Source organism: Anabrus simplex, chromosome 8 (assembly GCF_040414725.1).
Source record: "Anabrus simplex isolate iqAnaSimp1 chromosome 8, ASM4041472v1, whole genome shotgun sequence".
NCBI lineage: Eukaryota > Metazoa > Arthropoda > Insecta > Orthoptera > Tettigoniidae > Anabrus > Anabrus simplex.
The window spans coordinates 141,086,973-141,114,806 of NC_090272.1; the positions used below are offsets into that span (position 1 = coordinate 141,086,973).

At 36.8% G+C, this 27,834-nt stretch overlaps 1 protein-coding gene across 1 annotated transcript in view; it reads right to left on the reverse strand.

The window, feature by feature from the left end:
* LOC136879341 (potassium voltage-gated channel subfamily KQT member 1) overlaps nt 1-27,834 on the reverse strand; it is a 916,827-nt gene that overhangs the window by 53,835 nt on the left and 835,158 nt on the right. Inside the window, exon 13 of the mRNA XM_067153158.2 lies at nt 25,357-25,484. Coding sequence (XP_067009259.2) covers nt 25,357-25,484 — 128 coding nt within the window. The remainder of the gene's footprint in view (nt 1-25,356; nt 25,485-27,834) is intronic.

Genomic DNA, 27,834 nt, shown 5'->3' on the forward strand with positions numbered 1-27,834 from the left:
ATGCATGCTCTCTGTCAAGATGCAAGGGCGCATGAAGGGTGAAAATTACCCACAAGCAAAAATCCCCCTTAATTCTAAATTGTAATTATTGGAAACAATGTAAATGATGATACATTTATGCAGTAAATTAATTGTAATAGTTTTGGTGTAATTATGGCAATGTGCAACTGGTGGTAATAACAATGGATACTGTAATATTCATGTTCTCATAATGCTTACACATACACTGGCATCACTCAGTCATTTATACAGGGAGCGGCAGAAATACCTGATGAATTTGAAACGTAAATAACTCGGCAACACAACAAGCCATTTAAAAATTGATTGCACAGTTGGAAAGAGTAGTGTTTGCCATTTGCGTCATATATACATACACACTAGGTTTTGAAAACAATGTCATCCAAATGCCAACCGTCCTGTTTGATGCACCTCTGAAGCCTCTCCCTGAAGTTCTGCATGACTCGCTTGTGCATGTCTTGTGGTATTGCCTCGATTTCTTCACGGATGGCAGCTTTCAGGTCATCTAGTGTTCGTAGCTTACGTCAGAAGACGCGATCTTTCAAATATCCCCAGAGAAAGAAATCACACAAGACAAGGTCAAGGGAATGGGTTGGCCATGGAACATCACCCGTAAGGAGATGAGACATCCTGGAAACATTCCTGTGAGGACACCCATGGACACCCTGGCTGTGTGTGCAGTGGCACCATCTTGTTGGAGCCATACAGCAGGATTCCCTACGTCGGTGAGTGTTGGCTGCAGGAAGTAAACGTAACAGCTGTACTTAATGATCTGATGTTACTGTTACAGTTCTGTCCTCCTCTTCAAAAAAGTAAGGGCCTACAATTCTGAAATCAGTGACAGCACACCAAACAGTAACATGCTCGCTGTGGAGAGGTCACTCATGGATCTATTAAGGATTGGTTGCGGACCAGTAATGAAAATTTTGTTTATTAACGTAGCCTGACAAATGAAAGTGTGCTTCATCACTTGCCAGGACACTGGTGTCAGCTGCTATAGCTTCCAGGATACTCTCACAACACGCTCTGTGGTTGGCCCAATCAAGTTTACTGAGTTTCTGAACATCCACCATTTTGTACAGATGGAACTTCATGTCTGCATGTAAAATCCTCCTTACGGTTCGATACGAGAGTCCCATAGCATGTGAATGCCTACGCACTGAACGTTGAGGAGATTGCTTAACGGCATGTCTCACTGCATGGACAGTCTCTGGTGTTTGGACACTACGAGGCCTACCAGGCGGCTTCACACTCGAACCACTTTTTCTCAAACTGTTCACCCATAACAGAATGGTGTTCCTGCTTGGAAATTTCACATGTCGACCTAAGCCAAAGTGTCTGCAAAACAAATGCTGTGTTGTGGTAACAAAGTCGGCATTTTTGAAATAAAAGTCTCAGTCATGAAACCTCGGTGTTCACCACTCCGCGCCATGCTAGCGACTGGCTGGCTGACTGACTAGCCCAGATGAGACGATACATGTGTTCTCCAAGGCCAGGGCCAAGACTGTGCGCACCACGACAATAACACCTGTTTGAAAGCTGTGGCCAATATGACTTTTAGTTCACTCCAATCTACTGTATGTGACATAAATGGCAAACACTGCTCTTTTAAACTGCGCAACAAAATTGTGAATGGCTTGTTTCATTGCTGAGTTATTTACGTCTGAAATTCGTCAGGTATTTCTGCCGCACCCTGTATTATACCATGTATATTTGACATACATTTTCTGTATCAAAAGAGTCACATATGATAAACACCTGTTGGGTACAGAGGGAGAAGCACAGGGTAAGAACTGTAGAGGATGTTCAAGGTTCACCACTCCTGGACCATTATTTTCTGTTGCTCATTCACTTGTTCCACACATTCTTTAGGCTTCACATGTTCCTGAGAATTAGTTTTTTACACATACAACACAATATGGTTTTTCTGTCCTCTTTACTTCCCCAGTCTTTGCATCTTCCTGTTTGATGCTTTTTGAGGACTGTACTTTTCTTTCCTCAGTATTTCCAGAAAGCCCCTGAACATGACTTTGGAGATTTGTTGGTGGAGTCAATCTTTTACTTCTCGGTGCTAAATGTTTCTTTGTGAGAACGAAGGACAGCATTTTTAACCAATTTTGATGGAATGTAGGTTCAGAGTTGAGTTGAGATAGATGATTTGAGCATTTGAAATAGGATATAATTGTCAATTACTAATTCCTATAGAAGAAATAAACGTATTAGGAACGTGCCTAATCACTTTCTTTGACATTATTAATTTCTCAGTCATCACTAGCTGCGATGCTGTTGTCTTCCTTGGGAGCAATAGATTTATAATTTCGTTCAGCATCATAGTGTGATACATCTTCACTTCCTGAAATTCACTAAAATTTTGCGTAAACTTGTTGATAAAATGCACACATACTTTAAAGTAGACTTGTCTAATAATAACTGCTGCACTGTTCATGCATAAAAATAAAGTAGTTAACAATAAACAACATATGAAACGTATGAGCTCACGCTATGAGCAGAACTAACAAAAGCCGTACAGTTGATTCAAGGCCCTGGCATTTGGAAGGGTTCACTTGAAAGGTACTGAGAGAGGAGGCCTGAAGAGCACATTAGCAATAACGGAAATATAGATTTCAATTTTGCCTGGGTAATTTTTTACCCATGGAGTTATTGCTGTATTTATGTGTAGCTATGGTCTACGCCCCACAGACATGTTTTCTTGAAACAAAAAAAGGATGCCTTTTTGGGAGATACTTTAAAAGAAGATGGCTGAAGTACCCCTAGAAGACTATTTCATTATCACCAGTGATCTAAACAGATATGTTGGTCACAGAAAGAATGATCATGCAGCCCACAGTGGACACGGATTCAGGGAAAAGAATGATAATGGCCAACGAATCCTCAATTGTGCAAAAGCCCATGCATGACCTGGTCATCACGAACACTAGGTTCAAAAAGGGTGATCCACATTTAATTATATATTACAGTGGCACAAAGGCAATGCAGATCAATCAAATCCTCATTAGGCATCGAGTCCTTAAAGATGTGTCAGACACAAAGATTGTGCCATATGAAACTGTCGCAATGCAACATTCACCAGTCATCTGCAAGTTGTGTATCAAATCGCCAAATTCTGAACATGCCTTTTATACAGGATCAGCAAGAATCAAATGGTGGCACTTCAAGGAAAAATAGGCCAATGTTGTCACACGAATAACATTGCAATCGTTTACTACAGTCGAAGAATGATACTTCATGCACTGTTCTTGAATCAACAAAACCAGGACAGCAAAAAATTGACAAAATACAGGGCTCTGGACTGATGAGGTCAGAAATGTAGTGCGAAAGAAGAAACAGGTTTACTATAAGTTTCTTGCCAACAAGACCCTGTTTCACTGGAATGCCTATAAGATAGCCCATAGTGATCTAAAATTCATAGCTACAACAAAAACTATTCATTTTGCAGATCTTTATGCAAAACTAGATACGTGTGAGTGCGAGCAGGAATTATATCGACTCACCAAAGTGAGGCATTGCAAATCATAAGACATCCAGTGCTTCTATAACATCAACAATGAAACAGGAAACTTATTAGTTTGAAAGAAGGCAAGAGAATGCTGGTGGAGCTACCTCGAGAAGATCTCAGCTGAGGAATTTCTCTATCCACCAATCCCAGTCACTACTGTTGTGGAAGGAACTGTCAGAGACATTGATATCAAAAAGGTCAAGGCTGCTTTGAAAGCAATGAAGCCAGAGAAAGCTACTGTCCCAGATGATCTTCCAGCAGAACTCTGGTACTCTCAACAGTGGGATGCAGCAGAATGGTTAGCAGAACTCTTCAAGCAGATCATTAAAGAGGGTCGAACACCAAGCAATTGGCAATGGAGTATCATGGTATCCATCTTCAAAAAAGAAGGGGAGCCCAACTGAAAGTGCTGATTACCGGCCAATCTGACTTTTGTGTCACACGATGAAGGTATTCAAATGTGTTCTTGATAAAAGGATATGTGAGATTGTTCAGCTTTCCAGAAACCAAGCTCAATTTGTGAAGAATTATGGCCCAACCAATTCAATCCATGCTGCAGAGCTCTTGATTGAAAAGCATCGTGAGAACAAGCCAATCCATGACCGACTTGCCAAAGAGGTCAATGCAAGGATATCCACACCGTGGATGAAATTGTGAACAACAACTGGCATTACTTGTGACCAGAGGATGAAAGATAATCTCAAATCAGAAATCTATGATACTGTCATCTGACCTGTTGCACTGTGCGGTTGCGAATGTTAGCCGACTACGACTGAGGCAGAGCGTCGACTTGGCGTCATGGAGACTAAGATGCTGAGGTGGACAGCTGACGTCACTAAACTGGATTGCATCTCCAATGAATCCATCAGGGAGAGATTTGTCCTTGCACTGATTCAAGAAAAAATTTGCAAAGTCCTCTACAATGGTTTGGACGTGTACCAAGGACAGGGACTGACATTATCGCAAAGACGGGTTACATGTTGGAAGATGCCGGTAGGAGACCAAAAGGACAACCAAACCAGATACCATTCACAAAGATCTGAAGAGAGTCAATTTCCACCCTGACATGGCCCAGGACAGAGTTAAATGGAGACAATGAATCCATGGAGCAGATCCCACACCAGGAAGGATAAACACTGAAGGAAAGAAAAAAGATGTGTAGCTATGGTCTTCCTAGATAGGGCCTGTAGATGAGTGAAGAAAGGCTGGCAATTACAGAAATATTTGATGAAATGAGGATGCAGATATAATAGAGAATGTGAACTGTGCTTGTTAAATATGGAAGTACCATGCTTGTGAATATCTCACTTGAATCTCAGTAAGTTTTGTATGAGTGAGAGATAAAGAGAGGAATGTGTACAGTTCACCAACAAGCCAGGTAGACGTTATGGTCTCAGGAAATAGCTTCAGAGATTTTGAGGTCCACAAAGATGACGGAGAGAGTTTAAGCCACAACCACCAGGTGAGTAGTGAAAGGAAACTGAGTCACTAGGTTGGCCGGTCTTATGCAGGTACATTAGGGCTTTGACAGCTGGTGATAACAGTGGATGAAGGGGATAACTTTGCTGCAATACTATGGTGGTTATTTGGAAATGTTTGGAGGTTCAGACGCCCTGACAAATGACTCACCAGGATGGGAATTTGCATCCACTCTATGTCTTGTCTTCTTTTCCAGGCCCTTATGTATTGGTTTGTGTCACCGGTTGGTGGGACGGAGAACTGAAACTACAGCGTGTTTGGAAATGTAAATTTTAATTTTTTTTTATTTGTCTGAAGGATTTAATTTTTTTGCAACTCTGGACTCTACTGGAATTTCATGTAACCGCAAGAAATATTGAACTGTATGAACATTTCAACATGCAAAAGTGTTTTGAAGTGATTTTTTTTAAAATGTAGTTTTTATGTAATCTGATGTAAAATTTGTAAGGTGATTTATTTTGGAGCATCCTGTACCTGTACTGCAAGCATGGTTTCCTATGATGAAATTTTGGTGTTGTAATCGTAATGTTCCAGAACTTGTGCAATTGCTAACGATGTTAAAATTACCATATATGGTCACAAGATTTCCTATTGGCAAAAGGTCCAGGAATCTAGGGTAAGTTTAATCTTATTGGTTGATTGTAATCGGGCCATTTCCGGCCTTGTGGCCGGCTTCGAATTATGATGCGTGAGCTCGGCGTCATTTTTTCCATCCGACCGCCCTCGCGAGCGTTCGCGCTCGAGGGCTACCCTCGGGAATTCCTGCCTTTCCGAAGTAAGTGTTATTTCAGTGTTTTTGCAATGTTATTCTCAATGTTTTCCGGTTTCGTTTCATTTAGTTTAATTCCTTTTGTGTTTCATTGTTTCGTCGCTTAATGTCATCTTAAAAGTTTAATTTAATGAGTCCGAGTTTACCCTAGGTTCCAATTGCCGTACTTTTAATTCTTTCATCCATTAAGTACTTTCGCTTTAAACTATACCTTTAATGTAGCATCACCTTCATTGTTAAATCAAGTTTTATGTTAAGTTACTTAAGTATGTCTTGTTTCCGTGTCGTGGAACTGTATTTTGTAAAACTTTCTTGTCATTTTTAATATAGTTGAGCTAGAGGGTGTTTCTTGTAAGTCTTTTCTCCTCCATAACGTCATACGTTCCATGTACCTCGATAAGGGCTTCCCGCACGTTCCACCATCCTGTCTTAGTTGTCATTTTTAGGCCTGTAAGTGTTCCCTGTTTTGGTTTATATGAATTCTCCGCCACTGCGTCATTTTCCTATCTCATTATTATTATTACTCTTATATTACTTTCTATTATTATTCTTATTTCATCATTATATTATTTCTATATTATTGTTATTATTATTATAGTAATCGTAATTGTCCCGAAATTAACGGTTACAGTTTGTATGCCTTATGTCATGTTGTGTTTTGTTTTGTATGTGTTTCTTATGAATTGTATCCCTTGTTGTTGTTTTGGTTCTCATTGTGTGTACCGTATGTGCAGATGGTTGTGGGTTCATCGCATCCATGTTGTTCAGTGCCTTTGGGTCCGGTTCCATGGCTAAATGATTAGCGTGCTGGCCTTTGGTCACAGGGGTCCTGGGTTCGATTCTCGGCAGGGCCGGGAATTTTAACTATCATTGGTTAATTTCGCTGGCACAGGAGCTGGGTGTATGTGTTGTCTTCATCATCATTTCATCCTCATCACGACGTGCAGGTCGCCTAGGACGTCAAATCAAAAGACCTGCACTTGGCGAGCCGAACGTGTCTTCGGACACTCCCGGCACTAAAAGCCATACACCATTTCATTCAGTGCCTTTGGGAGTATTTATTTCTAGTCTGATTGCCATGTCTTTTTATGTTTGTGCAATACATAATACAAGGCTGGACTTGGAAATTAAAAAGATGGTGCATCAGGGCAATGCATTCTACTAGAGTGCAGGAAACCTTGTATGGAATACGAAGTACCAAGGAATTGTAAAGAGATAATGTACAAAATGTATTATGAACCAATATTGACTTATGCAGCTGAGACTTGGACAATGACAAGTAGGGAGGGGAGTAGAATTCAAGCCAGAAAAATGAAATACCTATTAAATATAATAGGAAAGACAATGAGAAAAAAAGATGTTAGAAAGGAAGTCAAAATAGAAAACCTAAATGAAAGAACTGATAGGAATAAACTAAGATGGTTTGGACATACAAAGAGGATGGAGGAGAAAAGAATACCAAAACAAATGACGGAGATGAAGTTCAAGGGAAAGAGAGCGAGAGGGAGACCTAGAACAAGGTGGATCAATTCAATAAAGAGTGCAAGAAGAAGAAACCTGGATTGGGACAAAATGATGGAAGAGGAATGGTGAAAGGAGAGACGAAGGTGGACAAGTGCCATAAATGTCCCAACCCAGCAGGAGTTGATTTAAAAAAATTTTTTTTTTTGCTATTTGCTTTACGTCGCACTGACACACACAGGTCTTATGGCGACGATGGGATAGGAAAGACCTAGGAGTTGGAAGGAAGCGGCCATGGCCTTAATTATGGTACAGCCCTGGCATTTGCCTGGTGTGAAAATGGGAAACCACGGAAAACCATCTTCAAGGCTGCCGACAGTGGGACTTGAACCCACTATCTCCCGATTACTGGATACTGGCCGCACTTAAGCGACTGCAGCTATCGAGCTCGGTGACAGATGCATTAAGGTCAGGTGGTAAGGTGTAGTACTGTATATGGAACATATCAGTACACTTAAATATAACACAGAATCTGCACTTACTAACCACTTAGTAGACACAGAACATGAATATGCTCAGATCAATGCAAGGACAGAAATTCTCCAAATGAGCGCTAAAGGGCATTTTCTTAACACTTAAACAATATACAAAATATATACAATCACACACACACACTATATCTCAAAGAACCAATGTTCTCAAAGAACAGATGAATTCAAACCATATTCACTACAGTACCACATCATATAAAACTGCCGTTCTAACTGCAATATTACAGGATGGGAATTTGAATCTACTCTATGTCTTGTTTTTTATTCCAGGCCTTTGTGAATTTTTTTGTATGCCATGTGTTATTATGCCATGTTGTGTTTTGTTTTGTATGTTTCTTGTGCATTGTACTTCTTGTTGTTGTTTTGGTTCTCACTGAGTGTGCCGTATGCATAGATGGTCATGGATGCATGTCTTGTTCAGTTTCTATAGCTGTTCATCACCCAAAATTGTAACACATTATGCAATTCTAAAATAATGCACCAGAAATTATGTTATGAAAGACATGCAAGAAGCCTTGTTCGAAAGAAAATATTAAGTGTTCCCATCTTGGGAGCCACTTGCTGAGGATGGTTGTTCAAAGAGTGGTTGAAAGTACTCTAAAGAGGAAATTTGTTTACTGTCAAAAACAGCAATGAATTTAGATACTTACTGTAAGAGATATTTATAAAGGAATATTTTTAAATAAAACTTTCCCTGACATATCTATACCATAACATTTGATTTCTTTCCTTGTATTTAGATCCCAGAAGAAATAAAAATGTTGCTTCCAGTTTGCTATAGCATATATAATCTGCATGCTATTTAAAAAGAAATATGTTCTAATGGGTTTATGATTTTAAAGAAAAGATTTCTGAAGTTAATGAATATATAATGGGAATTTAACTTTTACATTTAATTTCTTCACCATTTCATTATTTTTAAAATTTTGAACAAAATTTTGAAACTTTTTTTCACAGTCTATCTGTCCCAACATTATTTGTCATGGAATGCATGTCTTGTTCAGTTTCATAGCTGTTCATCACTCAAAATTGTAACACATTATGCAATTCTAAAATAATATACCAGAAATTATGCTATGAAAGACATGCAGAAGGCTTGTTCGAAAGTAACAAGACTGATTATATTGAGGTTAGTCTAGAATGTTCCCGGTAACTAAAATGAATTAAGGTATATCTTTTATACTGAGATAAATTGAAACCCATGAAGTATAATAATTTGAAAAGCACTGAAAAGCATATAGACTGTCAAATTGTTTTACTTACTGATTTATCAATCTCTAATTTTAAGGGGTTTGAGTTCCTGTCTCATATATAGACGTGTTGGAGAATGGAGATGTGCTAGATATGAAAATGGTGGCAAAATAATATGCACGTTTCTTGAGGAATGAAGATTGTTTGGGAGATATGATTTAGGTCAATAACTGGTGAAGTTGTAAAAGATGGACAAAATAATTTTTGGACTCCTTGAAAAAAAAAGAAAATGAAATGTTGTGTGAGATATGTTAAAAGGGCAAGACAGATTGAAAACCATGGACACAAGATAGGCTAGCTGAAGAAAGAGGATGTTGTGGAAGGTAATTTATAGGGTAATGATAGATAAGCTTGAAGATTATGCACATTCTAGCCTTCAGAAGTCTATGAGCACTGATTCCAAAGAATGAAAGCTGACAAAGGAAAACTGAATTAGGAAGGTAAAAGAGTTTATAATTCTATAACCACTGTTTACTTTCTGAAAGTTTTTATAGCAAATCAGTCAGACCTTGGAGCATGTTAAATATCAAAACTGAAAATGGCTCAGGAGCTTCTGATGCAAGTTTAGTTTCTTACTGTTGCAAATACCTATGTATGACCATAGTAAACAGTCTTGTTATACATGTGAACTAATAACATCATTTATCCCAGATTTAAGGAGGCATTTTCTAATGGGTTCTATAAATTTATATCTACCTACAAATAATATGACTACAATCAAATGCCTAGGCAATTCAATAAATGATTTATGTCTTACTTATACAAAGAATTACTCTAGTTTTGCCATACAATATAACACATTTCTTTTCTATAAATCTCTATCTAAAATTTTTTAATTTTTCTTGATAAACTTGTATACCGGTACTATAAAACATATCCATTATGGTGCTGCTATAATACTTGTCAAAATACAAGCATTGGTATCAAAATGAAACTCGCACCTCCCATCAAAGGTATTATGTAGAGAGGATAAACAAAATATTGCATAGTTAAACTGACTTCAAGTAGGAGGTGTACATGCATTGACATATTTTATTGTAACAGTTTTCATTAAGTATAAAACTCTTATTTGACAATCAAACACAATATTTACACATTTTCAGTTGTAGTAGGCTATGTAAGGGGACCTAAAGCATCAAAGGTAAAATTGAATGTATCCTCTTTCATGTTTAAATTCTTTCCCAGAACCATTATAGGGATTAACTTCTCAGTAATCAGGACGTGTAATAATTTTAAAAATGGGGAAAAGGCAAAGGCCTACTCATTGGGTTTTTAAGACGTTGTCCAATGCAAGTCTGACTTTGTGAGTGAAATAAAAAGACATGTCAGATAGTCAGTTAACACATTGAGCAAAGGTGATTTTTTAAACCTTCCCATTGGACTGTGTTTTCTTGATTATCATGATTTTCAAATGTAGAAATCTGTGGGCTAAAATATAAATATGCATAAATGGAATGAAAAATATATTTTTTCTGACAATATTTGTAGCAGTCCCTAGGGACCACCATGGTCCTGTTGTAAAAATGTTCTACTGGGACGAGTGGCCCAGCTTAGCATTCCGGGCAAATTTCCCTTACATTTATAGGAAACTTTCATTCAATGTTTTCGTGCTTCAACAGTTGGAAAGACAACACCCGCCCTGATATAAGTTTATTGTTCTTTTATGTCGTATGCAATTGCACTTTTATATAATCATTGTTTTGAGGCAACATTTCTGTGTATGGCAGGTATTTAGTGCTATTGTGTTAGTATGTAACTTTGTACTGAAATATTAAACAATTAAATAATTTAAATGTAGTATTTCTAGCTTGTACTTTGACATGGTGATTAACTCTATTTAACATCTTGACCATTTATTGATTTGCCTCTGAGGTCAATCAATGAACTTAAATTTTACACTACACAATAACACAGTAGGACTCAATTCATATTTCCACAATGTGATAATATATTATTATGGTTACCATTACTAACATTATTACAGATTATACAGGAAAAAACAAAAAAATTAAGGCTCTTTTCTTTCAACAGATTTCTGGAGTAAGTTTCATCTGGACTAGAACATGTTTGCAATAGTGATTCCATACTCATTGGCATGTCACGAATTATGTGCTGTTGGTGCTGCTTTACAGTGTTGAAGTCTGGGTACTTATGGCTTCCTCAATGAACTGACTGCAGGCTTTTAAAATGTGATTGTATCACAGAATATTGAAGATCCCACAATTAGATTCCATCACCAACATAGAATTCATGCCCAGAAATTATGTTAAGTCTTTGTAAAATGCAGGAAAGCTGTCTGTTTCAGTCACATCTTCTCCCCCTGTGGGTGGGGGTGGTATAATAACATCCACGATATCCCCTGCCTATCATAAGAGGCGACTAAAAGGGGCTCCGGGGGCTCTGAAGCTTGGAGCGCGGGTTGGCGACCACAGGGCCTTAGCTGAGTTCTGGCATTGCTTCCGCTTACTTGTGCCAGGCTCCTCACTTTCATCTATCCTATCCAACCTCCCTTGGTCAACTCTTGTTCTTTTCCAATCCTGACGCTATTGGGTTTGCAAGGGCTAGGAAGTCTTTCAGTTTCACGTCCTTCGTGGCCCTTGTCTTCCTTTGGCCGATATCTTCATTTTTCGAAGTGTCGGATCCCTTCCATTTTTTCCCTCTGATTAGTGTTATATAGAGGATGGTTGCTTAGTTGTACTTCCTCTTAAAACAATAATCATCACCACCACCTCAGTCACATATTCCAAAATGACAAATGACAGCCTAATGCAACTGATCACAAAAGGCATGATAGAAAGGCTATATAAGGAGACCTAAAGTTGGATATAAGCAAAGAAGATTATCATGAACGCAGAACCTCCAATAATAATAATAATAATAATAATAATAATAATAATAATAATAATAATAATAATAATAATAATAATAATAATAACCTACAAGAATACTTGCTTGTCAGAGTGCCTCAGAGAAATGCAATGAAATAAGAACATCAATAAAATGAATCTAAACTCTCATCAACTATCCTACTCCAAATTACACAGGCAGATATTAGAAATAAAGTAATAACTTGAGTGCAAAACCATACATCTTCCTTTAGGTAATTAGCAATTTTCTACTCCCTCTGTTTAGCAAAGTATTACTATTTTTTGTGAGTTATTTAGAATATTGGAGAGATTGCTGTACATCAATGATTTCCTATACTTTCTCTGAGAGTGACTTTTATGAATTATAACTGAATCACAGAGCATATTTAATACTGTCATAAGTCATAAAACTTCATATGGAAGTTCAAACTACTTAACTCTGTTTTGTAGATATTTATTTACTATCAATAATAGTGTATATGAAGAATGTATCTTGGAGAATGCAGAGTCATTCACTGCAAGTGACACACAATATTGTGGCTTATAGGAGAGTTGTGAACAGTGATAAACTAGTATTCAACCTCATTAGATGTATACCATTAAATTTGGAAGTCAAACCTCTTGATACTGATAAATGCAACTGAAGAACAAACAAATTCATAAAAGGGAAGCATAAAGTAATCGTAGGGCTAAATGACACCAAGTGGAAGGGAAGAGGAGAAAGGATACTGAAAGATGGTTATAGACTGTTTTATAAAGAAAGACTAGAAAGTCAAAAATGATAATCTTCCAGAAGGATATATAGAATACATGGAAGGGTAAAGTATGTAAATGACAGGATAATTATTTGACAGCAGCTGGAACACTGGATTTTTTCCAAGTATATGATACAGTTATTAGAAGTGAAGAAGGTCCAAGGTACAGGTTTTGCAAATAGTTACAATTTTGTAAGGGGTATGATTTGCTGATTTTGCTGGTAAAAGTAATACTACATGCTCATACATTGTAGGTCTTGTAGCTACTGTGTTCACAGGGAAAAGAACCAGTGGAGTTGAAGTAGTTTATAGTGAGAGAATATTCTTGAAGTTTGAATATAACTGTGAGGTATTTTGGGCAGAAAATTACAGGTGTTAGGTGAGGATGACAGAAGATTGAATGCTAGTGTCAAACTTTGACTGATTTTTGTGTAGACAAGGATGATATGTTGTTATGAAGGATACTGAGTCTGGTTGCTTGAGGAGCAATGGTCAGACTTCATAACCTGGGAAATTTGGAAGTAGGGAAGAAATGAAAAAAATAAAATAAAGCAGTTATCTTTTGTTTTTTCTAGCCTCTGTGGCTCAGGCGGCAGCACGCCGGCCTCTCACCACTGAGTTCCATGGTTCAAATCCCGGTCACTCTGTGTGAGATTTGTGCTGGACAAAGCGGAGGTGTGACAGGTTTTTCTCTGGGTACTCCGGTTTTTCCTGTCATCTTTCATTCCAGCAACACTCTCCAATATCATTTAATTTCATCTGTAATTAATTAATCGTCACCCCAGAGGAGTGCGACAGGCTTCGGCACCTGGCACAATTCCTATCCTCGCCGCTAGATAGGGGCTTCATTCATTCCATTCCTGACCCGGTCGAATCACTAAAACAGGCAGTGGATTTTCATCTTTTGTTGAGGTTAGGTGCTTCCCTAGACCTGAGCACTGAACTATGATGCAGTTCATTTTTTATTTTCTGATTAAATTTTATTTAAAGCCTGGTTACTTCCTGTGCTTCTGTGTACCTGCAATTAATTGTTGTAGAAACAGGATTTTAAAACACGATTCCTGACTCATAAATCAGAATAATTATTTCAATTCATTTTGTGAATGGAGGCTAAGCTTATACAAGATTACATTTAAGCTTCCAGACTTCTACTGCAACAATATCACAATTATATGTATATTTGGGAGTGTGCAATGATTTGGATTCACAAGAGAAAATTATATAAATTGAGTCCTACTGCATAATACTACAAAATTCATCACTACATTCGCCTTTAGAATGGATTTTATTCCTTTTATTTATTAGATCAATATATTTTATTAAGTGTGATTAATTTTCAAACACTACAGTGAAAAGGTGTATAAGAAAATTCAGAAATTTTTGGCAGGAGGTGTATATTAAGCACCCACCTGAACTGAAGGTTTTTGACCCGGTTCAAGAGATCTGCATGCCCCGATGAGTATTGTTCTATGACATCCTTAACATCGTAAGGCTTCAGAGCCTCTCTAAACTTCTTACGAGCCACAAAATACTTCAGCTAAAGAGCAAGACAAACAAGGTACCATTCGTCACAGTGAAGACACACACATACACAGGATATAATGTGGAATGATGGTGTCTGCAGGCCCGAGTAGCTCAGTCTCTTGGGCTATCTGGTGCAAGTAAAACAGCTGGGTTTAGGAATAATTGTCTCAATTCAGAGAGAACAAGATGTGTGTCAAACATTCTGTTGTGTTCAGAGTCACTTCATAGTTATACTAAGACAGGTCAGACATGCCATGTTCTTTGTGGAATTAATATAACTGACATGTTAAGAAAAAGTCATTTCTTTTTTATCTGCTTCTGTGAACTCATGAGACTTTCTAGTCATATCTCAAAAAAAAAAAAACAACTTATACAACATTAAAGCATGTAATGAACAAATCACAGATCAAGTAGGATGTAGAAGGTGTGCCAAAAATAACTTGCATTAAAAAGCAATATCTTCATTCCAAGCATCCTTATCTATCAAAGGAATACTGAATTTGTAGATTTGAAGAAATATAATCATTTTACACAAATTTAGCATAATTATTCAAAATAATCATGAAAAATTCTGTAGAATTGTGACTATGAAAGTGATTTAATGTGCAGCAGATAATGTCCAATCTATAACAGCAAATTCTCAGAAAATTCCACAGAAATAAATTACTTTAATAAAAATTAACTATTACAAGGGTGTGGTGTAATTTTACTATACAGAACAAAGTTCTGGAAATCTCATTTGAACTAGGAAACTTAAATTTTTTCTTTGCATTCTTATTTTGAATTCCACAAGTTTTGAGAGAACAGTTTAAGAATGTTTTATGTTTGTCATTCGAAGTTATGGTAGCTGTGATAATGATCTTTTCTGTATTTAAGAATTATTTTACATATGTTTATGAAGTTATTATGGTATATTATGGGTATATAAGCACAAAATCACTTTAACCAAGCAGTATTTTAACAACGTATGCACAATATAACTGTATTTTGTGAAAGATTCATTAAGAATTATAGGAACAGAAGTGCAAACATACGTGCATTAAGAATTTAAACAGTTTTGAAAAATGCTGTGATAGAGATGTAATATATATGTGTATCATGTACATACAGGATTTGCTATATAGGCAAATTAAGAGAATAGCGGCAGACAGGATAGTATGGATAGCTGCCATGTGAAGACCTTTCTCATGGTAGATCATGGTATCTGTTGAATCTGTACAAGTTTATATTTACTGTTTTTGTGTTATTAAGCACAGGTCCACATCCCTTGCTTGTTCTTGGAATATTGGATTTTGTCAATGAAATGTAACCAAATTACATAATATATTTTCATTATAGACTGTTATGCTCTTCAGCGTTCAGTCTATGTCTTTGTGGATCAACTACTCACCTCCACAATCCTCTATTTGTGACTAGCTCCATGGCCCCATTTAGTTCTACACCTCTTATCTTTAAATTGTAAAAAATTAATGACTTAAACCATTGTTCTCTTGGCCTCTGCCTGTTTCTCCTACCCTTCATGGTCCAGTCCCTTTTTCTCCAAGGTAACCTGTCACTTCAATCCATCTCACATGACCTGAATGTGTCAGGCTATCAAGTTCATTCCTAACTTAGCCTGCATGTCCTCATTCTGAGTACCCTCCTGTCATTGTTCCCACCTGTTTGAATTATCATTCTCATTATTTTTATGTCCATTATTTACATCTTACAAGGAATCCTGAATCTACCCAGCTTTCACTCCCTCACACTGAAGTTGGTCAGGGGCCAGACTAATGTAAAGATAATTTTGTCCAGAAACTTGCTTCTTTCTTACAGAATACCATTAATACAACTGCAAGTTCACTGCAATAGCCTTGTTATACCTTTAGTCAATTTTACTTGCTATACTGCCATCATCGGAGAATATAAAAACCTAAGTACTTGTTGCAAATGTTTCACCTGCTCCAGTTTTGTATTGCCTACCTGACCTTCAGTCTTTCGAGGCTTCTTCCCAGCTGACACCACTTTAGTCTTTGGAGTGCCAATGTTCACAACATACTAGCTGCATCTCTTTTTAAGCTCCAAAATATTAGATTAGTGGCTTTCAGTAGTCTGTCATTAGGACCAAATTGTTGGCATAATCCAAACTTCTAACAACATTCATTCTCAGATGAGTCCCACTCTGCCATTTTATACCTTCTAGTAAATCATTCATTTAAAATATGAATAATAAGAGTGAAAGATTCTCTATTGTCTAGCTTCTGTAACTACTTTGAACCAAGAATTCATTCTACCATCAATTCTCATTGTGGCCCAATTGTTAACAAAAACGCCACTAATTACCTGTAATAACTAACTCCTGATCCCATTATCCCTCAATATGGTCACCATCTTTTCTCTTGGTTCCCTTGTCATACGCCTCCCTCTTGTAACCTATTTCAATTACTTGATGCATACTGAGAATCTGGTCCTGACAGCACCCCTAGATTCTGAAACCACACTGGTCTTTATACTATTGAGTATCTCCAAGGAAGAATGTTAGGTGTTACATTTTGTTTTAGGGAGAGGAAAATGACTACTGTGGATGAAAACGTTCTGCCAGGGATGCCAACTTCCAGGTAAAAAATTAAGTACACTACCTAAAAACAAATATTTCTCTTTATTTGGAATGCCATCCTGTGGAGGGTTTAACAAATAATACCATTGCAAATTCAATTTTCAATGGAGATATTATATCCAGCGTTGTTCTAAAGAGGTACTCAAATTTACTTCCCACCATTTATGGAATCCTCTTTTCTAAAATGCTGTAAATGCCTTGCCTCCTATAATAATCAAAGAAATACTTCAATAGTTGTTGCAAACCTTCCTGTTCACCTGCTTATAGATCCCCAGAATACCTGTTCATTCCTCATACATTTTTTGAATTCAAAGTCAGTTTTGATATAGTCTATTATAAATATGATGTCCGACTCCATGGCTAAATGGTTAGTGTGCTGGCCTTTGATCACAGGGGTGTCAGGTTCAATTCCCGGCAGGGTTGGGAATTTTAACCATAATTGGTTAATTCTGCTGGCACGAGGGCTAGGTGTATGTGTTGTCTTCATCATCATTTCATCCTCGTCATGTAACGCAGGTCATCTACGGGCATCATATCAAAAGAACTGCACCTGGCAAGCCAAACTTGTCCTCGGACACTCCCGGCACTAACAGCCACATGCCATTTCATTTAATTTCATAAATATGATGCCTGTACCCTCCCATGTGTAATGCTGAACATCCTTATGCTTAATGAATTAATTTGAAACTACTATTCCCGCTCATATTAGCTTTCATATCTTACCCACATTTAACCATCACTTTCTCATATGCTTCAGTTCTATTTCCAGTTTTTGGATTGAAATTGCCCATTAACACTATATCATTAAAGCCTAACATATTCAGGCGCATTCTCTTTGCTGACTCTGCCAGTTCTACTTTCTTTCTTCCATAAGCCTCATTAATATTAACAGCACCCCAATGAATTTCATTAGGTTCACTACGTAGCTTCCACAGAACCCCTGGTCTGTAAAATGGAAGTGGGACTCTGTCACTCCCACAGATCCAAAGCTTGCTTAAAACATTCTGAATGTGTTTGGTAAATTTCTGTGAAGTAGGATGCTACTCTACTTACACATAGTCACAGTAAGTATCATCACTGTAATTGTTTAGGGATCACTAGTGGATTGGATGGTCCAAAACGCCTGAGGCCAAGGAGAGCTACAACTCAGAATAAGCCTGAGATGCCCACTCTTATTCCATGACAACTGGTATCCCGAATCTTAGGACCACTTACTAGGCAACTCACAAACTAAGACATGACTACAGGAACTCACACCACAAACTACATATAATTTAGGTTAAAAATGAACATAAACAACATGATAATAAGCTGATTGTTACAAACCTTATATTCAATAACTATTTTTTAAGTCTAGGATGAATCAATTATTATATAACATACCAAAGCACCTTAACCTGGTTGTTGCACTGAATCTCTCAGTTTTGTAAACTGTTTATTGAGAAGTTTATCAAGTGATTAATGTAGTTTGGAACCTCAGCTGAGATTTACTTGTGTCAATTTCAGCTCTTTCATCTTTGCTATCATCATCCCTTGATCTCTTCCCACTGCAGTAGTATTACAGTACATTTGTGAGGCCTACGGAGTCTCATTATCCTTCTGTCTTTCATGGTCTTTCCTTTTTTTCACCTGATACATTTATTCTTCAAAGGGTCAGACCACCTCCTATTTCTCTCATGATTGGTACTAAAAGAAACTGATAATCCCATAGGTTTCCCCTCTTAAACAACAACCACACCCAGAATCACCTTCTCCAATGAAAACATATTATTCCCTATTAAGTAGCTTTTCTCTTACATGTGGTATATGAGGACTAAATAAAGAAAGGCATAGCTCATTTTCTACTTTTTAGCCCTATCTGTATTAAATATTCAGATAGTTTTTATATGAGTGGTAGATGCAACAGGTGTGAACATTATCAATTATTTTTAGGTCTTTAACCTTAAGATATTATTTAAAGATATTTCCTGATTGAGGGGTTTCATTTCAAAGTGTTTCTGCCATCTATGACTGGCTACAACTGACTGTTTTTTCAGTAAATAGTTAAAATTTTGAGTGATGTATGAGATAACCATAATATTTTAGGAATTTTGACTTTTGACTACAACTTTCTCAAAAAAGAATATAAGTATTTACTTAACTATTAAAATATATAATGGAAAACAGGGTAAAATGAAGGAGGGATCAATTACATTTTTTATTTATTCTTCTTTTAAAATTGTATATGCATGTACTTATGTAAGACCTGCAAAGAAGCCAATGGGAAAAAATCAGGAAGGAAATCAAACTCCAACCATATAAATAAAATGTTTCTACCACTGCTACTACTACTACTACTAATAATAATAATAATAATAATAATAATAATAATAATAATAATAGAGGAGGTGAGAGAAATAAAAATGTCAAAACTATTAATTCCGTAATTAAATATAGGTAATGAAACAAAAAAAAAAAAGAAAAAAAAGCTTTGAAGAGAGAAAAGAAGAGTGAGAAGAGGAAATATGAATTGTTATGAAGAGCAGATGTGGAAAAACAAAACGGAGCGTGGTGATCTATAATAAGCAGAAAAGGAAACACAAATTTTACTGAACACTCAATTCCTCATAATTATGACCATAAGCTGCAAGCCCCTTTACTTCCTAACAGCTGTTATGGCAAACAAGCAATATCACGTACAAATATCTGTACTACCATATATGATAATTACCAAAATAACAAATATGAAAGAACTGAAAGCATAAATATATAACAATCCAGTTCCAAATAAAAAATAATCATGCAAGTTTCAGTTAATTCTTTAGTTTTGTTATAAGATTAGTACTGGGAAAGAGAGACAGGAGCATGAAAAGGAATGTTCAGGTCAGTGCAGGAAGAGGGAGCAATAGAAAGAAAATACAAGAGGACAATGACAGTTTCCACATTTTAAAACACTACCATCTTCAAATGGATGACTCCTCATTATTTCCAGTTCTCCTGCATCCATTTCTTTTCAGCCCCATACAAGTTGAGCATCAACACTCACTGAGGGGCCTTCCTGAAATATCTTCAATTTTAACGCAGGGATATAGGATAATAAGAAAGCCAGATAAATGCAAGAAAAGGGAAGAGACGTGAGAAAAAGATGATTACAGGTTGCCATTGATGATTTCACGGCCTGTACTTATAGACATGATGAAGGCTTTTGGGCTTATGCCATGTCAAGAAAATAAGGTGAAATTCTTTAAGTTTCGCAGAGAACTTTGCTCTGCATCTTCAGAGAAAATCTTGACTGTTCACGAGAAAGGCTTCTCAAGAATGAGGTTTGAATTTAGACGTTATAATAGAAGTGGAAGTGGTACATTCATTCATCACCAGATGGCTCACTGAATGCGGTACAGCGCTAGCGTTCGAAGCGGAAGCTGATGGAACCATCGAAATCAGTCTGAGAGGGAGCCCCATATGAAAGCATGACATAGACATAAGCCTGGAATTAAACATGTGGCGATGAGGAACATACAAATTCATATGAGCCATCTGGTGATGAATGAAAGTATCACTTTCACTTCTATTATAACATCTAAATTCAAACCTCAGGCTTGAGAAGCCTTTCTCAGATTTTCTTCTGAAGACACAGAGCAAAGCTCTCTGCGAAACGTAAAGAATTTCACCTTATTTTATGACACAGCATAAGCCCAAAAGCCTATATTATGATGATTACAGGTGTTTTGTGCTTGTCTTGTGTTCCAGTCTTTTTCCACCTGTATTCATCTTTATCTCGTGTCTCCTCCATGGATGTTGATTCCGTCCTCCTGTTGAAACTGGGAAGCGGAAATGAAACAAATGGATGTAGAAGAACCAGGATTAATGAACAAGGAGCAAATCTATTTGAAGACAGCACTGTTTGAAGATATGGAGACTATCCTTGTTCTTTTGCATTATCTTTCTATTGTTCCCTCTTCCACACAACGACCTGTCATATAAGATGTGTTATAAGATGATGTAAATCAACATTAGTGATACGAGAAGTATGCTGCTGTGTTACAATATCCTTAGACACCATAACAGTGAACACAAAGCCACATACACCACACATATTATTCAAAACATGCTCTTTTTACTGCAGGCATTTATTTCTACAGTTATCTGACCCTGTCTTGATAAAAGTTAAGAAAAGCTCATAGAGATGAGTAGAAATAATTAATGACTGGACAGTGGAGAAAGTACAATAAATCCTGCTGTTTTCCTTTTTTTAAACAAGAAATGTATGGGAGTTTTATTTCTAATACACACCATGTTCTCAATGAATAGAGACAAATATTTAGTAGGCATGTGCTATATACATCACACTTCACACATAAATCAAGATGGTGTGCAATCTTGCTAGACTATTTGATCAGACATATTCATAAATTCAACTAAAAACTGGCATCACCATGGTGTGAGGAAAATGTGAGGAAAAGATGTACACACAAAGTGTTTTAACAGTGTCAGAAAAGGCAAGTCAGCGATGTAACGATTTTTAAGATTCAAACCAAATTTATTGTAAAAATTGGAACTATGGTTAACTTAGCTAAATAAAACATAAAGACTTGACAATCATTACAGAATTATAATTAATAGAACAATGTTTTGTGCAAGTAAAGTTTAAAATGTTTTTATATATGATTTCATGGCCACATCATACTGAACCACATTTGACAAGTGTTTCATCACCAAAATTCTGAAATAGTTACTTCTATTTTCTCACATCCACACACTATGACCTCTTGAGAGTAGCTATTAACAGGTACTCAAGCCTATGGAAATATTAATTAGTCTTACAAAATAATTTCTCTTGATCTCTTTCTTAATCAGGTATATATTTATCCGAAGAGCCACTCTTCTTTTACTCAAAGGACAATAACAAAAAGTATGGATCACTGTGGATCTATAGCCTTTTTTTAATATGTTCTTGTAATATGATCTTTAGTCATTGCCTAGACAACTTGCTTTTTCAGTACATAAAGTGACTAAGTGGAGGTGAAAGTATGATTTAATCTTATGTATATTATTCAGCATGACTCTGGAACAAGTAGAACACTTATTATACCTTGGGGGCATTTGTCTAAATGATGCATCTCAGAAGAGGATGTGGAAAACAGATTCCTTGCTGCTCATTTGGCATTTTGTCATTTATCTTACCGGGTCTTTAGAAATAAAGACCTAACAGTTCATACCAAATTCATGGTGTATAAGCAGTCATTTTATCCCATGTTCTGAAACATGGTTATTGCACTGCTGATACATCAAGCAACTTGAACATTATGATCAAGAGAAACTTTGTTTCATCTTAAATATCAGATCTCTCCAATCTTGTAGTTCTTGAAAAAGAGTAAATGAACAGTGTAGAATCTTCTGTCATTGCCATTGTCTTCAGTGGACAGGCTTCCTCACAAATATTCCTGTATGATGAACTTTCCTCAGATACAAGACTACATGGTGCCTCTTTGAAGCATTATAAAGACCAGCTTAAGCAAACCATGAAAATCACAAACATCAACCCTCAAACCTTGAACACACTTGTAAATGATCACTCGTTTTGGCACCAAACCACCTCTACTGTTGTTGAACTGTTTGAGCAAGAGCATCACAGGCATAAAGAGGCTTAATGACAGATATGCATATGTGAAAAAATGCCACAGGCAGCTGTTAGGTTCACCCTGTCAATATTTATTATAAACTCGTTAGTTTACACAATTACTATTCATACATGTTTGGAGAAATGGCCAGTCTATTCATCAGCAAATTTGACATCATAAACCAAAATTACTCCTAGTTAACAAGTTTAAAAATTTAACACATACACACTAATGCTTGTCTAAATTGCATTAATAGCTGTTAAGTTTGTTCTTAATGTTGGGGAAGCACTTTAAAAACCACTCTTGATCTCTTGGATGAAGTAAAAAATGAGAACAATTAACACCTATGGTCTTGCTTGCTGTTAAAAAATTGTGCTAAGAAGATCTTATCCTCCACAAAGTTATGGGTTTTCTTCCTCATAAGACATATTTAGAATGAGTTGCCCATGACACATAGCTTTATTGGACAAACTCATCCTATGAAGGTTTTTGTCCAAACGTAAACAGAGTGGATCAAACAATCCTGCCATGCTCTTGAAATGAATGCCTGGTATAATGTACTGCTCTGTTTACATTTGGACAGATCTTGCCACAACAACTTGCAAGTTCTTCTACACCAACACTGTAGCTATCACCACCCCATGTAGGACTTCTGAAGAATGCAAGTTGAATCTAACAGTGGATCAGAAATATCTGAGACAGTATAACAGAAAGTGACATCTCAAGCCCAACCTGTTGAAGACAAAGATATGCTGCTTCCACCTATCTAACCGACTGGCAAAGATGAAGATTGCTACCCAGTTTGGTGCAATACCACTCCCAAGTACTTCAGAGTAACACTTGATCACACCCTGTACTATTGGAAACACCTAGAAAATATGAGGAAGAAAGTGAAAACCAGAGTCAACTCTGTCTATAAGCTCATGGAATCATTGTGGACTGCAGAAATTAGCATCCTAAAAGAAGTACAATGAGTCTTGTCTACGTCACCGATGAATACCTTGCCCTTCTTTGGCAGAATAGTGTGCATATGAAAAATTTGACATGCAGCTAAACTCTGCCATGAGAACTAACAGCAGAACTTCAAAGTCCACTCCCCACCCCGGCTCCTGGACCTTTTTAATATCTGTCTGCTGAAGCAGTATTTGCCTACTGACGGCAAACGCTGCTGAACAACAAGGGTGTACCCCTGCACACTAACCTGCAAAGCTATCCAGCCCCATGACTCAAATCCAGGAAGTTGCTGCGTGAAATGGCAGCTAGGCTGGTGCCAAATTTCTTTAGTGACACTGAATAGAAGCGGTAGTGGCAGGACAACTACCTGAGGAATAGTGAGCTGATTGTTGATCCCATGCAGAAAAAAAAAAACTGAAACCCCATGGCACAACAGCCCCGAAGGGTCATGACCACTGCTCAGCCCAAAGGCCTACAGATTACAAGGTGTCATGTATTCAGCACGACGGATCCCCTCGGCCATTATTCTTGGCTTTCTAGACCGGGAATGCTATCTCACCATCAGATAACTCCTCAATTGTAATCACGTAGGCTGAGTGAACCTCGAACCAGCCCTCAGATACAGGTAAAAATCCCTGATTTGGCTGGGAATTGAACCCGGGGTCTCTGGGTAAGAGGCAGGCTCGCTACCCCTACACCGTGGGGCCGGCAATTCCATGCAGAAGCTGCCCAGATTTGACTCCCCTGAAAGGTGTGGTATCAGCTTAACATATTCAGGACGAGTTACGATCTAAGCAACCCCACTCTATACTGATAGGAACTGTGGAGTGACAACTGCGGGGCTGAGTAGACCACAAAGTACATTGCGGAAGACTGCAGTGCAGCTCGTCATGAAGTTGTCCACTGATTGAACACCCTCAACATGATTCTTTAGTGTATAATTTGTATGATTTATTTCTTGATGAATTTATTTCTTAATGCCATTTGTTGTTGTTTGATGCACATGAGTTAAATAAACATTTTGAAATTCCAGGAGTAACACGAACTTGCCCAACAAAACTTGACTGGAATAAGTAAGTGACCCTTGTATTTGTTGTATAAATAGCCCTCCTCTTAAACCTATTTAAACACTGGCATATGCCAGGCTGAGTGACTCAGACGGTTGAGGCGTTGGCCTTCTGACCCCAACTTGGCAGGTTCAATCCTGGCTCAGTCCGGTGGTATGTGAAGGTACTCAAATACGCCAGCCTCGTGTCGGTAGATTTACTGGCATGTAAAATAACTTCTGCGGGACTAAATTCTGGCACCTTGGTGTCTCCAGAAATCATAAAAGTAGTTAGTGGGACGTAAAGCAAATAACATTATTATTATTATTATTATTATTATTATTATTATTATTATTATTATTATTATTATTATTATTATTATTATTATTATTATTATTATTATAAACACTGGCATAAACTAGACAGAACAGATATTGTGGTTTTAATGCCAATGGGGGTATTAGAGAAGAAAAGATTTTAGAAACCACACATAAAATCATTAAATCATTAAATTCATACAATTTATGGTTTGAATCTAATAATCGTTATGTCACTCTAAGATAAAAGAAAGACATCATCATAATAGAACATTCCAAAAGATAGTTGTAGATGCGGAGGCAGACACCAATTCACAGGAGAAAGATGGCAAAACAGGGTCAGAACTAGATCAGCAGGCCAGTAACACAACCCTGTATAGTACAAACGAACATTAGAACAAACAACTGATGCTGCCACTCTCCACAATCTCAGTAGTCACTTCTTGTCTGGAGTCCAGCTTGCAATTTTTTGTTTTTGTTTTTCTCTTCAAAAAATCCAAAGCAGTGTGGATCCCAATCATCACTCTTCCTAAATAAAACAGTTAAATATAATATTTAAAAGAAACTTTCTACAGGATCCTCCAAACAAAAGGCATGCATGAGTCACCAGAGAGCAGCAACTGTCCCATACCAAGACACTAGAGATTGTACCTCTGTTGAATATTCTTTACACGACCCAGTAAATCAACATGGCCTGCAGAGTATTGCTCGATCACATCCTTCACATCATATGGTTTCAGTGCCTCCTTGAACTTCCTTCGAGCTACAAAGTACTTCATCTAAATTGCATACAAGAACAATAACAGTCAGATCCTAAATGAGAGCTTGAAATATATATACTAAAATAATTACATGTAGAATTCTATGTAGGCCTGCATAAGATAAATGATTTTGAACTTTAGAGGGATGTTACTTTTAACATACTAATTTCCAAATGCCAATATTCCTAACAAATCTGTGTAAGACAAAAAATATTCATTTCTTATACAAACTCAGTAATACTTAACTGATACCATATCTTGAATAATTTGTTGGCTTTAAACAAGTAATATTTTGAATGCAAGACCAACTGATGATGATCAATGTGTGATATATTTAGAGATTTAATCCTTAACCATGGATATGTGGTCTGTGTGACAGCAGCAGAAAATTAAACTCCCTCCTCACTTATCCCTCTCAGGGTTTAATTGTTTATAAGCCCTTCCTGGCATAATCAGGTTATCACTCATGTTTCCTCTTGCTGCTGTTAGTCTTAATGTGGCCACGATAACAAACCATTATGTTTTATAGTGATTCGAGTAATCACATGTCCATGGTTTCAAGATGGAAACAGACCTCAGTGGAGAGTGACCGGCCCTATAGTACTTATATAAGACAACCTTGAAATGTAGATTGAAAACTCGCAACAATATTATTTTATAGACACAAATGCAATGAAAAATGAACAGTTTTAATATTCATATTACTGTAAAATGATAAAAGTACAGGTGTTTCTTTCAAAGCTTGCAATCAAAAGAATGATTAATTTACAAGCAGAAAATCTCTATTAATTGCTGAATTAAAAATGATAATGTGATTTTTGATGATTTAGGATTTTAGTATAAAAATTGGCTTTGATTCCTTTTGTTAATATTATTATTCATGATTCAAGCCCACTAGGGAGTGCTTATGACTAAGCAGACCTGGCCAACAGCTGGAAACTGCAGATGATGATGATGAGGGAGTGCTTATGACTAGCTATTTTACACTTACTTGCCTTCCCAATATCTACACTGCCATATATGAACAGCCAAGAAAGTGACACGATAGAAACATTGAAATACATGAAAAAGGAATCTTAATTATTTTTCCCTGGGGTCCAGATTCATAGTAATATTGCAATAAATGGGGATCTGGGGTCCAAATATTTGGTTGAGTAAGACAAAGGCTGATCTTGCTCATGGCGATTGATTACTCTGTGTAATATTTACAAAAAAGAAGTAAATATAGAGTATATTAGTACTGTATGAATTAGTGCTGTGTTTCAAGAAATGTTTCTAAATTTCAGCCAGTGTTTACATACAATACATTCATATATAAAATTTGTTTTAGATCAATGAGATTTAAAATTCAGAGACAATATGCACTTTTGATATATGCAGTTCACCATCCAACCTCATCAGTGAGAGAAATAGCATGTCTTATTTTGTGACATCTTTTCATTGCCTAGAGAGTAAGAAGTTCTCTCAATGGTTAAGCAGTCTCTCAAGTATTCACAAGTTATTCTAGATCTGAAAATGATTTTTCTAATCTTGAATAAAGAGATCTAAGTTAGCTTGAAGTGATGTACAGTATCATGTAGTTCATGTACCGATTTTTCTGGCCCCTGTAAAATAATGGTAAGATTGTTTAAGTGGTGAAATCTGTTACTCAAGAAAGCAACTTGCTGGATTGTTTCTTTGCCATCAAAGTTGATGAACTGACATTTTACTGCCATTTTTAATGTAACACCTAATGAGAAAACTTCTATTTTTGTCTTCCAGTTCAAAGAATCTAGAAAGTGTGTTTCCTTTGCTAAACCAGTAAATAGACTAGTGCAGACTTAATTCTTTCTATCCTCGACTACTGTGATGTAATCCTTGTTGACGCAACTAAGGAACAAATGATGAAACTACAGCAAGCTTTCAACTGTTGCTTCAGATTCATTTTTAATTTGAGAGATAATGTGCATATAACTCCTTACTATCAAGAACTTCACTGGCTAAAACCTCTGCAATTCCTCTTCACCATTCATCAGCGTATAACAATTCTTTTACTGTGACTGGTTTCAGACTTTGGAATTCCTTACCAGTCAGTGTCAGGGAGAGTGACTCATTAACTAAATTCAAGAGATCTTGCCGAGACTACCTGTTGAAAACTACCGACTGATGTGTGTACTGTACAGCTGAGTGTGTGAATGGCGATAGACTGTGTTTTTCTGGTATATGTACACCTAGTTGATAGTTGTGAAATATGTACATTTATTTTGTGTGTGTATGTGTGTGTTCGAGCAATATTATTTCATATTAGTTAATGTACAGTATAATATTTTAATTTCTTTATAAATGTGAGTGAAAGTGATAGCGTGTGTGTTAGCATAATGTAATTCTA